General features: G+C 54.6%; 1 protein-coding gene across 5 annotated transcripts in view; it reads left to right on the forward strand.

The window, feature by feature from the left end:
* GAS7 (growth arrest specific 7) overlaps positions 1–13138 on the forward strand; it is a 194911-nt gene that overhangs the window by 146407 nt on the left and 35366 nt on the right. For all 5 annotated transcript variants that reach the window (XM_036452202.2, XM_036452204.2, XM_045586530.1 and 2 more), the window contains exons 3-4: positions 1114–1191; positions 8763–8848. In XM_036452202.2, coding sequence (XP_036308095.1) covers positions 1114–1191; positions 8763–8848 — 164 coding nt within the window. The remainder of the gene's footprint in view (positions 1–1113; positions 1192–8762; positions 8849–13138) is intronic.

Consider the following 13138-nt stretch of genomic DNA (forward strand, 5'->3'; position numbering starts at 1 on the left):
ATGCTCCAACCAATGGGGCAACCCGGCCAAGGTCATTGGGCTAAGTTTACAAACAACTGGATGCTGCGCACTAGTATATGGGCCTGTGGCCTGAATACAAGGACTGTCTTGGGTAGAGACCATCATTGGCCTCATTTACAGAGGAGCAAACTGAGGCTCTGACAGGACCGTTAGCTTGGCCAGGCTTGCACTGGTGGTGAGAGGCAGAGCTGGGATTCAGACGCAGCAGTGTGGAGGAGAGGAGGCTAGACCCCCGACTGTGAGCAGGTCCTGACCTCTGGACGACCTGACTTTGGAAAGATACTCACAAAAGCCTATTCGTGAAAAGAGCGTGCAGTGTGCTTCTGTTCTGTTTCAAAGGAACAAATCGACATATAGATTCCAAAGCGTTGTGCTGGCCTCCGAGTGGTAGGGCGACGGGTGATATTTCTTCTTAGTGGTTTTCTACTGCACCCAGTGTCACATGGTAAGAATGTTTTATTCTTTGTCACGAGATAACTTTATCAGAAGCCTGTTCGTAGTGGTGAAATGGGCAAAGTAGCGTTCGGGGGAAGATAACATAGATGCAGCCACGGCTTTGCTTCTGGCTGGACCGAGCAGCTGGCCACCGGAAGGGAGACCAGCCTGGCCAGCAATTATAATGCAAACAAGACGTAGGGCGGGAATCACCCCCTTTGACAGAGGACCATGCCCTGTGCAGACCCCCAGGCCAGGGCTCTTTCCTCTGTGCTGTGTGGTTTCATGTGACAATGGCATTTGGGGGGAATGCCCAATTGGCAGCAAGGGTTCCAGGACCAGGGGAGGCCCATGAGTGGGCAGCCTCTAGAAGAGAAAGGGAGGACCCTGGGGGAACCTTTCAGAGGATCCCAGCTGGAAAGCCTTCTTCTTCTAGTCCCAGCTGTGGAAAGGGTCCCCGGCAAAGAGAATTCTGTTGTCATGGCAGGTGGGAAGGGTGTGGCCACCCAAAGCAAGCTCCTGGTCCCTGGGTTTACGGAGGAAGGCGACTGGCCAGGACTATTTTTTTCAGCTCTGATTGCCCCATTCTGCTCTGTCACCCTCTCAGGGTCTACCTTGTGAAATTCTGAAAGCGACTTTGTTTCTTTCTCCCACCAGAGACCACCTGGGAGCGCCCCAGCAGTTCTGGGATCCCGGCCAGCCCTGGCACTCACAGGAGCCCTCTGCCTCCCACAGGTACTGTGCACCCTTACTGCTTTGGGGTCAAGATTGGGAAGGTCAAGACTTTGGATCCGGGGGTCTGAAACCTGACGAGCGATCTTAAGAACCAAACCCAGGGAGGGGCCTGGAGGGAAAGGAGGCCCTTCAAGCCTGTTGCTCCACCGGGTGGTATTGCCCTGCTGGCACCAGCAGCCGCCTGATAGCTCACCTCACCCAACTCAGGTGCGCAGGGAGGGAGTTGGCCCTCAATCCTAGCGGGTTCCAGGCCAGCCAGATACGAGAAAAGAACCCAGAGTGGTCCATGCAGGCAGGACGGGGACACAGACAGGGGAGCCTGGGCACGGAGAGGCCTGCTGTGCTGGCGGAGCTGGTCAGGGGACTTGTCCTCTTCAGCTGCTGTCCTGCTGCTGTTCCTGTCCTACTGTTCGTGGCTTCGTTTCCCAGAAGGAGGATGTGGGCGGGGCAGGGAGCTGGTGGTTGGCTCAGATCCCCTGGTCCAAAGGCTGGGTGGGACAGGTTCCTGCCTTCACCTGACAAACTCAGCGAGAACCCAGTCTGCCCACCTCTGGGCTGGGTGCTACAGCTCCCAGTGTGGCCGGGAACGATGGAGAGAGCGGAGAGGGTCGGACTCAGGGAGGAGAACTGGCCAGGTGACCAAGGTGTCAGACTGCGTGTGCAGATGCCGACTTTGCCTCCAGGGGAAGTCGGGGCAGTGCCAGTCTATCAGGTCCTCTGCCCACAAGGGCCTTGCCACCACAGACAGCTGGTAACCTCTTCACTCCCCTTTGGAAACTCACGTGCCCGGCAGCGTCCTGAGGGCTCAGAAGACCTGGGAGGAGACGCCCCTCTAATGGGCTTCTGCTCTTTGCTTGTTGGCAATGCACACGGCAGCTCCCTCTGTCTGTGAGGGGTATGCTCCCCCGACCCCTTCCGGTGGATACCGGAAGTTGCATATAGTACCAAACCCTGTATATACTGGGGGGTTTTTTTCTACACGTACACACCTACATACCTGTGATAACGTTCAATTTGTAAATTAGGCACAGTAAGAGATTAACAACAAAACTAAAAGCAACAGAAAGTTATGAAAGCGGACCGTTATAAAAGTTGCATGAATGCCGCGTTGTCTGTCAGATGAGGGGCCTGGAACATAGCCCATCTGAGAACCGAGCACTGAGTGACAAACACGGGAGCACAGACCACGTGAAGACTCTGCACAACGGGACGGTCACAGAGCAGGATGGTGCAAGATTTCATCAAGCTACTCAGCATGGCAAGCAATTTAAAACTAGGCACTGTTTCTTTCTGGAACTTCCTACCTAGCATTTTTGGAGAGTTGGAGCCACGATGAGGGAGACACTGTCCTTGCCTGTTAGACTTCTCAGGCTCTAGTGCAGTGACTCTCAGCTCGGGGAGTTTCTGCCGATCAGGGGACATGGGCGATGTCCGTCACTTTGGCAGTCACCATTCAGGAGGTGCTACAGGCACCGGTGGGTGAGGTCAGGGATGCTGCTACCACCCACAATGCTCAGGCTGCACAGCTCCAGCACAGAGCATATCCACCCCGAATGTTAGTAGTGCCAGGTTGGGAGCTCTGGCCCAGGGCCACCCAGAACTTTGGGTCAGTGCCGCTCAGGGTCACTGGGTGACAGACCACAGCTATTGCCGTGAGAAGCAGTGCAAAACCCGCTGAATCCCAGTCCCTTGACCTGAGACCCATCTTTTGTTTTCCCCCCACATTCCAATACAGGGTCAGGTAAGAGTAGGATAGCGGTTGTGAGCATATGAAACACAAAGTTGATTCTTGCATTATTATTTATAATTATTGAACTACTAGAGGCCCAGTGCATGAATTTGTGCCCTAGTTGAGTCCCTCGGCCTAGCCTGGGGAATCAGGCTGAAATTGGTTCTCCAACATCCAGTGGTCCCGTATTGCCAGAGGGTGCAGGCCAGGCCAAGGGACCCCACCAGTGCACGATGGGGCCAGGAGGGACGCGGGAGGTTGGCCAGCCCGGAAGGAACCACGGGGAAGCTCCAGGGCATGTCCAGCTGCCCATCTAGCTCAGTTCTGATCAATTAGTCCAGCGGTCAGCAAACTGAAGCTCACAAGCCACATGCAGCTCTTTGGCCCCTTGAGTGTGGCTCTTTCACAAAATACCACATTGCAGGCACGCACGCATGTACAGAGTGATTGAAACTTCATGGCCCATGCACAGGAGTCGCTTTTCAGCTCTCAAAAGAAATTTCAATCATTGTACTGTTGATATTTGGCTCTGTTGACTAATGAGTTTGCCGACCACTGGATTAGAAGGATCCCAGCAGCAAGTGAACCTACCGGTTGGAGCGTCTGCCCCCTGGTGGTCAGTGCATGTCATAGTGAGCAGTTGAGCAGCCTTGGCTTACCATTTAGCATATTATGCTTTGATTGGTTGAACGGATGATCAGACACTTAGCATATTAGGCTTTTATTGTATAGGATTTTCCACATGAACAGCTGTCCACCTCCTTTTGCCCCGTCCTGCATGTTGGAGGTCAGGTGCGTCCTGCAGTCAGTGGTGGCTGTGGTTTCATTGGAAGCATCCTTCTCCTTTCTTAGGGCTCTTACCATGAGGGTGCCTCTGACCGGCAGTGCCCGCTCAGACTTGGAAAGTGAACACCTTGCATCTCCTGGCCAGGCTCCGCCGTGCTCCTGCATAAGAAGAGGGCCCAGGGAAAGAGCAGGACTGGGTCCACCCAGGCCTCCAGGGTGTGGTCTGTGGTGCTCTCTCCCCGGGCGTGAACCCACCCAGCCCTCCATCCCGTCTGGGGTGGAAGGGAAGAGAGCCCATCCAAGAGGCTAGAACTGATATTTTGTGAAAGAGCCACACTCAAGGGGCCAAAGAGCCGCATGTGGCTAGCGAGCCGCAATTTGCTAACAAGGGTCCTGGGGAAACAGCATCCCCGGAAGCCAGGTCAAAGCTGGGTTTCACTGAGGATCAGGGAGGCCGGCCTCGGAACCTGTGGAGCCACCAGGAGGGGGTGCTTCTCCTGAGCAGAGGATCCTGGGAAGGGAGCTTCAGAGTCCAGCCCCCCTCCTCCCCGCCACATTTGCTTCTGCAGCTGAGGAAGCCTGAAGGCATGCCGCTCTGCAGGGAGCCAAGCCGGCCTTCACTCATTGCAGAATTAGCTAGGCCCTCGGCCAGACTGCACCACTGACTTCAGGGGAGGCGATGGCACCTCCAACCTACCCCCACCCCCGCTTGGAAGAGGCTTGCATGTCCCTTTAGCAACAGTGTCCCCGTCACCAGGGCCCCAGGGGACTCCCCAAGGCCTGCTTCGTCTTCGATGGCATGGAAGAAACCCCAGTCTTTCCCCATTCACAACCACTGGGCACGTGTATCATGAGTTCTATGGTGGGGAGTACCGTTTACATCTCAGACAACCAGAGGAGACGATGAGGACCCGGCGGCCAGACAGGTCTTCCCAGACCAGAGGCCACGGTTGTAACACCGCTCCTCCAAACAGACGGGGCAGACGCTGCACGCACCCAAGGCGGTGAGCGTGATGCTGGAAGGGCAACTTCCAGGGCCTTCCTGGGCCTGGTGATGGCGGTGGCTGGGGAGTCGGGGGCAGGGACCGTGCCTTCAGGGATGCTGAGCACACACTGGCTACCGCGTTTGCCTGGCTTCAGACCCTGCCTTCGACAGCCACCCCTGTGGTTCCCAAAGTGGGTTCCACGGCATTCTGCCCAATTCAGGGGCTGCTTTCCTATAAGTGCAGGAATACTGCCAGCTGTTGTCTTGTTTGAGATTCACAGAATACATCTGTGGATTTTTTTTAAAATACATATTTTATTAATTTTCTCAGAGAGGAAGAGAGAGGGATAGAGAGTTAGAAACATCGATGAGAGAGAAACATCGATCAGCTGCCTACTGCACACCCCCCACTGGAGATGTGCCCACAACCCAGGTCCATGCCCTTGACCGGAATTGAACCCTGGACCCTTGAGTCCGCAGGCCGATGCTCTATCCACTGAGCCAAACTGGTTTTGGCACATCTGTGGATTTTTAAAGGCCTGCTGTGAACAGACCACTTTAAATCTGAATAGGGGAGGCACTTGTCCAAACTCTATGGACCTTTCCCTTCACCCTGCAGAACCGGGGCCTTGTGGCACTGGCGGGGAACGTGGTATTCCACCGGGTTGGATGTGGGATGGAGGGCGGGTGGAGGGGACAGATTCAGGAACAAGGCCCTGGGCGCCCAGGGGTCATAGCCTTGAGGAAAGAAGTGCCTGTCTTTATTCCAGAGAGAAGGGAGACTGGGCCAGACCTAAAGGAGAGAGGGGGTGTCCGGGATGACACCTCGTTTGGAAAAGGGGTGCTGTAGGGAGCAGAGACCTGGGCGGTGGGTCTCAGGGTGAGCTGTTGCGCCGTGGATCCCGGGCAGCAGGAGTTGCAGGCTCTTCTGTTGCTGTGTGTCTCTTCACAACCCTTTCTGTGTTCCTTTTCCACTTTTAACCACTTCCCTCCTTGTGGGGGGGGCCCCCCCACCTCTGCACAAATGCCTCCTTCTCCTTTCTACCAAGTATCCGCCCGCCTCCTGCGTCTCCCAGGCCCCCTCCCTGCCTGCCTGTGCTGCTGCCCGCGCAGCAGCACAGGCAGGAATGCGTGCTTGTGAGCGTTTCTGTTTGTATCTGAAGTTACTCGATAGAGCTTTCTGTTCCCTCTTCTCTGCAAAACAGCTCATCTGGCATGTTGTTTTTCTTGCATCCCCAAACTAATTTATGCTCCTTATGGTTATGAGTGATCCTGGTCCTTGGTCAATTTTATTGAAGCCCCTGCCTCCCCCTGAAGCCGGAGGCCTCAGAGGCACCCACCTCTGGGCTCATGGGTTTGGTGTGTAGGCCCTTGGTAAGTGGGGAGCCTGGAGGACGGGGAACCCCACTGCAGGGTGCTGCGGGCGGGCCATGCGGCTCAGGTCCCCGCTGTCACTGTCCTCGTGTGCCGGGGACGGAGAGCGCAGCGCAGCGGGACAGAGTGTCCGAGGAGGGCCGGCCGCTGTCTGCAGACAAGTGGTTGAATGGAAAATTATGTTTTCTTCCCCAGTAATTGTTTTGACATGAGCAGCAATTAGCCAACAGCTGACAGGCCAGAACTGAAGTGAGAACAAGAGACTGGATTAGAGGCAGAATGTCCTGCGTCAGACAGCTCCTGGGTGCCAGGTGCCATGAGCGGCAGGACTGGGAGCCTGGGGGCCTGGAAGAGGGAGAGAGAGCGGTGGGTGAGGGTGCAGTGAAGGGAGTCCATGAAATCAGGGGGGCAGCCTCTGCCCTCAAGAGCTTGGAGACAACCTTTGTGTACAGGGATCCCACACTCTCAGAGTTCTTGGCTGACCGGAAACAAAGGCCTGCTCCGGTGAGAGCTTCCAGACTCTGTCGTTAGTCAGACTGAGTGTGGTTCTGTTTGTTGTTGCTTTTGCTAGATTTTGGGATCAGGTGATGCTGGCATTGTGTGTAAACTGGGAAACGGACCGCATGTTCCTACAAGATATGTGGTGCCCAAGAGTTAGGAGGAGTTTGCCCATACAACCATCTGGGCCCAGTGCCTTTGGGAGGGCGGCCCCTTTTCAAAGATTTTACCCATTTTCATGCCTGGTGTCCTCTGAAACCATGTGGCTCATGTGAACCTTAGGGAAGATTCTGTGTTTATTACACGGAATTATAAATCAAATGCTGTTGCATTAAAGAGCGTATCTCTGCTATGTGAGCTGTGCTTGTTGTCTTTCTAATTCTCTGCTCGGTCTCTTTCCCTCTCAGTTTCAAAGCTGGTCTGCATTTTTCATTGTTGTGACCTTGCCCCCCCAACACAGAGAGAGGACCAGCAGGTCCTTCCTGCCATCCTGCCTCCCGAGCGCAGGCATTCCTGTCGCCCTGTTTCCACCTCTTTCTCCTGCTTTCCTTTCCTGTATTTCCTTGGCTTTGGAATCTTCTCTAGGTTTGTAAACCGAATGTTCATTTCATTTGTTTTTATTTGCCCTTGGCTTTGATAATGAAATAAGGAAGGCTATAGATATTCAATTCAGACCTCGTCCCATTTGTTTCCGATATGTTCTTCCTCGTTATCTTCTAAATATTGTGAGCTTATCCTTTTAAATTCTTCATTGCCCTCAGATTATTTAACAGGGCATTTTCTTACCTTTCTAAGCCTCTGAGAGCTGAGGGGATGGGAACTTGTATATTTGCTCTTTTGTTATTAACATCTACTTTTATTACTTTCTGCTCAAAGAGTGTGGCTTGAGTTATTTACGCCTCTTGCAATTTATTGATACTTTATTTGTGGCTTAAATATGCACAATTTTTATTTTAATGTTCCATGGCTTCTTGGCAGAGATGTTATCATTGTGTGTAGGGTATTATGTTTCATACACCCAATTCAATCAGCCTTTGAAATTAAGTTACCGAGATTTTCCACATCTGAGCTCTGCCCGCTGGGTCATGGGTGAGAGCCGGGCGCTGGGCTTCCTGCTGATGCCCCCGTCTCCAGCATTTGTGTTTTTCCAACTCAGCGCTGTGCTGCCTGGTCAGTAACCTTCCCAAAGGCCAAGCCTTCCCCTTTCGTGGCATTTAACATCAGCCCAATGCCCTCGGGGCACAGCTTATGCCTCTATGAGGAGGTGGTCCTCACGCCACCTCCCCGGACAGTCTCTGAAGCTCTTGGAACCCTGCCCCCCCTTATCTGGGGGACTCCTGAGTAGTACCAGCAGTTGACCAGCTGCCTGAGGGGAGTGCGCTGCCCATGAGGGGTTAATTTATATCTTGTTGCTTTCTGAGCCACTCCACTGTGTGTGTGTGTTTAATTTTTGGAAAAGCAACTTAAGGAGGATGTCAAAATCACCTGGCTAGCCGAAACCAGTTTGACTCAATGGATAGAGCATCAGCCTGAAGACTGAAAGGTCCCGGGTTCGATTCCAGTCAAGGGCATGTACCTTAGCTTTGGTCACATCCCCAGTAGGAGGTGTGCAAGAGGCAGCTGATTGATGATTCTCTCTCATCGATGTTTCTAACTCTCTATCCCTCTCTCTTCTTCTCTGTAAAATGTCAATAAAATATATTTAAAATAAAATAAAAAAGATCACCTAGCTATTAATTGGCAAAGCAGTTGTCATGGAAACCAGTAAACACACTCCTCACATGCACTGTGGCCGCAAGAAAGGGGGCTTCTCAGAGCGAAGTTTGTCACAGAGCAACTCCTGGACGGTGCTGGGGGTCTCCTGACCCTGGAGAGAGAGAGAGAGAGAGAGAGAGTGGGCCCTTGCCCAGCACCAGTGACCACAGCCAATGGCATTTCCAGAGATGGCCATTGGATGATGTGGCCTCAGCTCTTCCAAGCACATTCCTTCAAAAAGAAGCATGTTCCCCCACGAGTTCAGTCATTGAGTCCAGGGAGGGAGGGGGGTGAGAGATGCCCGCACCCCTTCTCCAGCTCTGGGAATGCGGGTGAGGCCCTGGGACAGCCCTCCCAGCGCCGGGCCCAGAGGCGGGAGAAGGGGCAGCAATGGCGGGAAGTCTGTGGCCAGCACCGCATTGAGCCGTGTTTCTGTCCCCACAGTGAATGGATACCACGCCTCAGGGACCCCAGCACACCCTCCTGAGACTGCCCACATGAGTGTCCGAAAGTCCGCCGCCGATCCCCAGGTAAGGGGTCCTGCGGTGGGAGGGAGGGGCAGGTGCTGGTGCAGGGCCAGGGAGGTGTCGGGAAGAGGGGTGCATCAGGGGGTGAGGTGGCTGCACACGGTCCACGTCCACCCTGAAGAGAAAGTCGTTGGTCCACCTGGTCACCCCCGTCACCACGCTTGGGGGAGAGCAGGCAGCCGCGGGCAGTTGGTGCTGGAAACTGGGGTGGTTTGGTGGTGGGATTGTAACTGTTGCGAGGGCAGTGGTTCTGTCCTGCTGTCTGGGCTCCTGTGAGCGAGTGAAGATTTTCCCTGATTTGAAAGATTTGGAGAGGGCCGGGCCATTGTCCTTTTCAACATCCCCTCCTTCCCCCAGGCGTCCCCACATGGAATTCTGTAAGATGCAGTAGACACTGACTAATCTAGCCCAGAGACAGCACGGGGTGGAAGGAACGGGAGTGTGTTTTAGATTCCCAGGCTGCCTTTGCATTCCTCATCTCCATCGACATGTGTGTGACCGCACGAGGGCGGTGGCAGCACGGTTCCCGTGTCACAGGGAGGTCACAGGTGGTTGAGTGACACCTGGGGGTGGCCATGGTCACTAGAGGTCAGACTGGACCTCGGGGCCAAGCCCTTTGGCTCCCGGCTGCAGGAGGCTGTGGTGAAGGAACTGGGGACTTGTCTTAATTGTCCAGTCTGTTCAGAAATTATCTGGATGTCCTCTTTGAAGCCTCCAAGCTCATCCGACCTTTCCAGGATTTACAGTGCCAGGCCCCGAGGGTGGTGGTGATAATGATGATGATGATAACAACAGCTGCGTACTATCAACAACAGTCAGTGGTACCTGCCAATCATGGAAAAAAGGAGTGGGGGTAACTGCAGCCAGCTAAGATGTGGCACTTAGCTTTAATGCAGGCGAGAGCACTCATTTCCAGAAACGTAATTCAATTGTTGTCCTAGGAGGTGGAGTGCTGGGCTCAGGTTCAGTTCAGTGAAAACTCCGGGAATGAACCTGGGCATTCCCATGGGCTCAGGCTTCTTATATCAGGACTAGAGGCCCAGTGCACAAACTTGTACACAGGGGGGGTCCAGCCCGCCCAGCCCCAATTGGGGCAGATTGGGGCAGGGCCTGTTGGGAGGAGGGGAGAGCGGGAGGTTGGCCGGCCTGCTCACCCCAATTGGGGCCTGATCAGGGCCAGGCCAGCTGGGGAGAAGGGCCACAGGTGATTGGCTGCTGGGCCCTGCCTCCTATCGGGGTGATGGGAGCTGATCGGGGGTGGGGCCGGCCGTGGAGAGGGGCTATGGGCGGTGGGACAGCCATCCCTGCCCTCAAATGGGGTGGGGGGCCGATCGGGGGCCAGTGGCCTGAGGGAAGAGCCATGGGAGATTGACCAGCCAGCCCCACCCCTAATCAGTGGCAAGGGAGGAAGAGGAGGCTGCAGGTGGGCCAGCCATCCCTGCCCCCTATTGGGGCGGGGCGTGATCAGGGCAGGGGCCAGCCTGGGGGAGGGGCTGCAGGTAGATTGGGGTGGTGGGGGCCCATCGGGGCGGGGCAGGCCAGGGGGGAAGGGGATTTCAGGAGGTTGACCAGTTGGCCCTACCCCCTGATTGGCCGGTTCTCTGGCCACAGTGGGTGTCATAGTAACCAGTCCTTCTGGTCATTACAGTGTTCTGGTTGCTGGCCAGATATATATAGACTAGAGGCCTGGTGAGCAAATTTGTGTACCACTAGGGTCCCTCAGCCTGGCCTGTTAGATCAGGCTGAAACTGGCTCTCCAACATCTCCCGAGGAGTCCCGGATTGCAAGAGGGTGCAGGCCAGGCTGAGGGACCCCTCTAGTGCACAGTCAGGGCCAGGGAGAGCCGGGGAGGTTGGCCAGCCGGGGAGGGACTGTGGGATGGCTCCATGGCATCTCCAGACCATCTTGCTCAATCCTGATCTGCTGGACCCCAGCAGCAAGCTAACCTACTGGTTGAGGCAACTGCTCCCTGGTGGTGAGTGCACGTCATAGCAAGCAGTTGAGCAGTTTTAGCATATCATTAGCATATTATGCTTTGATTGGTTGAACAGATGACCGGACACTTAGCATATTAGGCTTTTGTTATATAGGATGGACTCAAGAAACACCTGAGCTTGTTGTTAGAATGCAGATTATGGCTCAGGAGGTCCAGGAAGGAGGCCGAGGTTCTGCATTTTCAGCTGGCACCCAAATGCTGCTGCCGGTCGGGGAACACCTCAGGCAGCAAGGATCTAGGCATCGACGACGATGCACACACGTGTGTGTGTGTGTGTGTGTGTGTGTGTGTGTGTGTGTCCCACACCCCTGCTTATGGCACACATCATGTCACTTCTGCTGAGCCCCAGGCGGCCTTCCTCGCAGCCTCTGTCTGTCTGACATGAAGCTCATTTACCAGCTGCCTGAGGCGTATGTTCTGGAGACGGCAGCCTAAATCCTGCTGGGGCTTCTCAGCCGCTGGAAAAGTTGGGGCTTCCCCGGGCGTCTTCAGGAAGAACATTGGAAACGAGCCCCATCATTCTCCCCTCCCTCCCGGGACATGGCTCTCTCACCCCGAAACACGGCAGAGTGATTGCTCAGCCGCTTAACATGTCCTGATGACAGCCTCTCAAAAGCCGTCTGGCTACGTGAGCGTCAGGCCTCTGATCCCGGAGCCTCCCTTTCCGAGTCCCCTGTTGGAGGGACTTGTGAGCGTTCACTCCAGCAGCGTGCACAGCACAGCGGCATTGGGTCCCATCACCGTCCAGCTCCAGGCCCGGGAGGGAGGGATTATGGCACCGGGCAGCCTGCCTGCCAGTGCCGTCCTGCCATCAGTAAAGCATATCCTAACCAAGGAAACAAGGGCTTAGGAAGATGCTGGGAACATAATATTGAGTGGGGAAAGCAGAGCCCAAACTGCATGTCCAGTCGGTCTCCTACGGGTAGGAAATCTACAAGTGAGAGAGAAACAGCTGGAGGAAAAACAAACCAGACCTGGATTGCGGTTCGACTGCGTCTGAGACTGTAGTTCCCAATCGGGGGACGTTTGGCAACATTGTGGTTGTCTGAGCCAGGGCAGCGGTGTTGCTGGCTTCTACTTAGGAGGAGTCAGTGGTATTACTGACCATCCCGCAGTGCACCGGACAGTCCTTGTCATGAAAAGACGATTCCGGTTTGAAAGGGTGAATGGTGGCCAAGGTGGGGAAGCCTTGGTATTGGTGATTTTTATTGTCTCTATGCTTTCCATTCTTTTTCAAATTTCCTGAAATGAACACATTTTGCTTTTATAGGAGGTATTGATAGATAGAATGAGATAGAATGAGCATTATTTTTTTTTTAATATATTTAATTTTTTTTTTTTTACAGACAGGAAGAGAGAGGGAAAGAGAGTTAAAAACATCAATGAGAAAGAAACATTGATCAGCTGCCTTTTGCACACTCCCCACTGGTTATGTGCCCGCAACCAAGGTACATGCCCTTGACCAGAATCAAACCTGGGACCTTTCAGTCCACAGGCCGATGCTCTATCCACTGAGTCAAACCAGTTTCGGTGAGCATTATTTTTTTAAGAAGAAGTTAGGGTACCGGTGCTGGGGATGCAGGGAAGGTGAGCCCCGGGGACCCGGCATAGGCAGGCTGCGTCTGCTCCGACACGTGGCATAGCGTGGGTTCTTCGGGAGGGTGACGTTGGCAGTGGAAAGATCATCCAGGTGATAAGGAGAAGTCATGCAGTGCATGGAGGGGGCAAGCACGCTCGGTGCCCAGGTGCCCAGGCTGCGAGACAGAGCATTGTCCCCCAGGCTGGGGAAGGCTTCATGAGCTGCAGGCTGGCGTCTCCTGTGGATACAGGGGCCTAGAGGCCAGGCCTGGGAATAGGACATGGAGGCACTGGGAGAGGGTGCTACCAAGTCCATCCAGCTCTCCCCAGCCTGCATGGTGGTGACTCCCCACCCAGGCTGTCAGTTATCATCAATAACAGTTACGACTCAATATTTGATGAATGAATGGGCAAGTGAACACGTGGCTATTTGCAATGCAGGGTGGGGGTGCACCAAGTAGCTCGTTCAAACCCCCTTCCCCCGCCCCCCCCCGCCCCCCCCCCTCTTGTGTTCTTTTCTGCTACTTGATAGCTGCCTCTCTTTGAACAAGCTCATCAGGAAGATTAGAATGTTGGGGGGAAGGGGGCGCGGGGCGGAAGGGGCAGACCCAATCTTCATGGAAACCAGCAGTGTGTCCCCGCTCGCTCTGCCCTGTTGTGGGCAAGACTGATGGCTGGGTGTCCAGCCGCCCCAGGAGGCCTGCCTCGCCTCACAGCCC

The sequence above is a fragment of the Pipistrellus kuhlii genome, unplaced genomic scaffold (genome assembly GCF_014108245.1).
Source record: "Pipistrellus kuhlii isolate mPipKuh1 unplaced genomic scaffold, mPipKuh1.p scaffold_m20_p_23, whole genome shotgun sequence".
Classification (NCBI taxonomy): Eukaryota; Metazoa; Chordata; class Mammalia; order Chiroptera; family Vespertilionidae; genus Pipistrellus; species Pipistrellus kuhlii.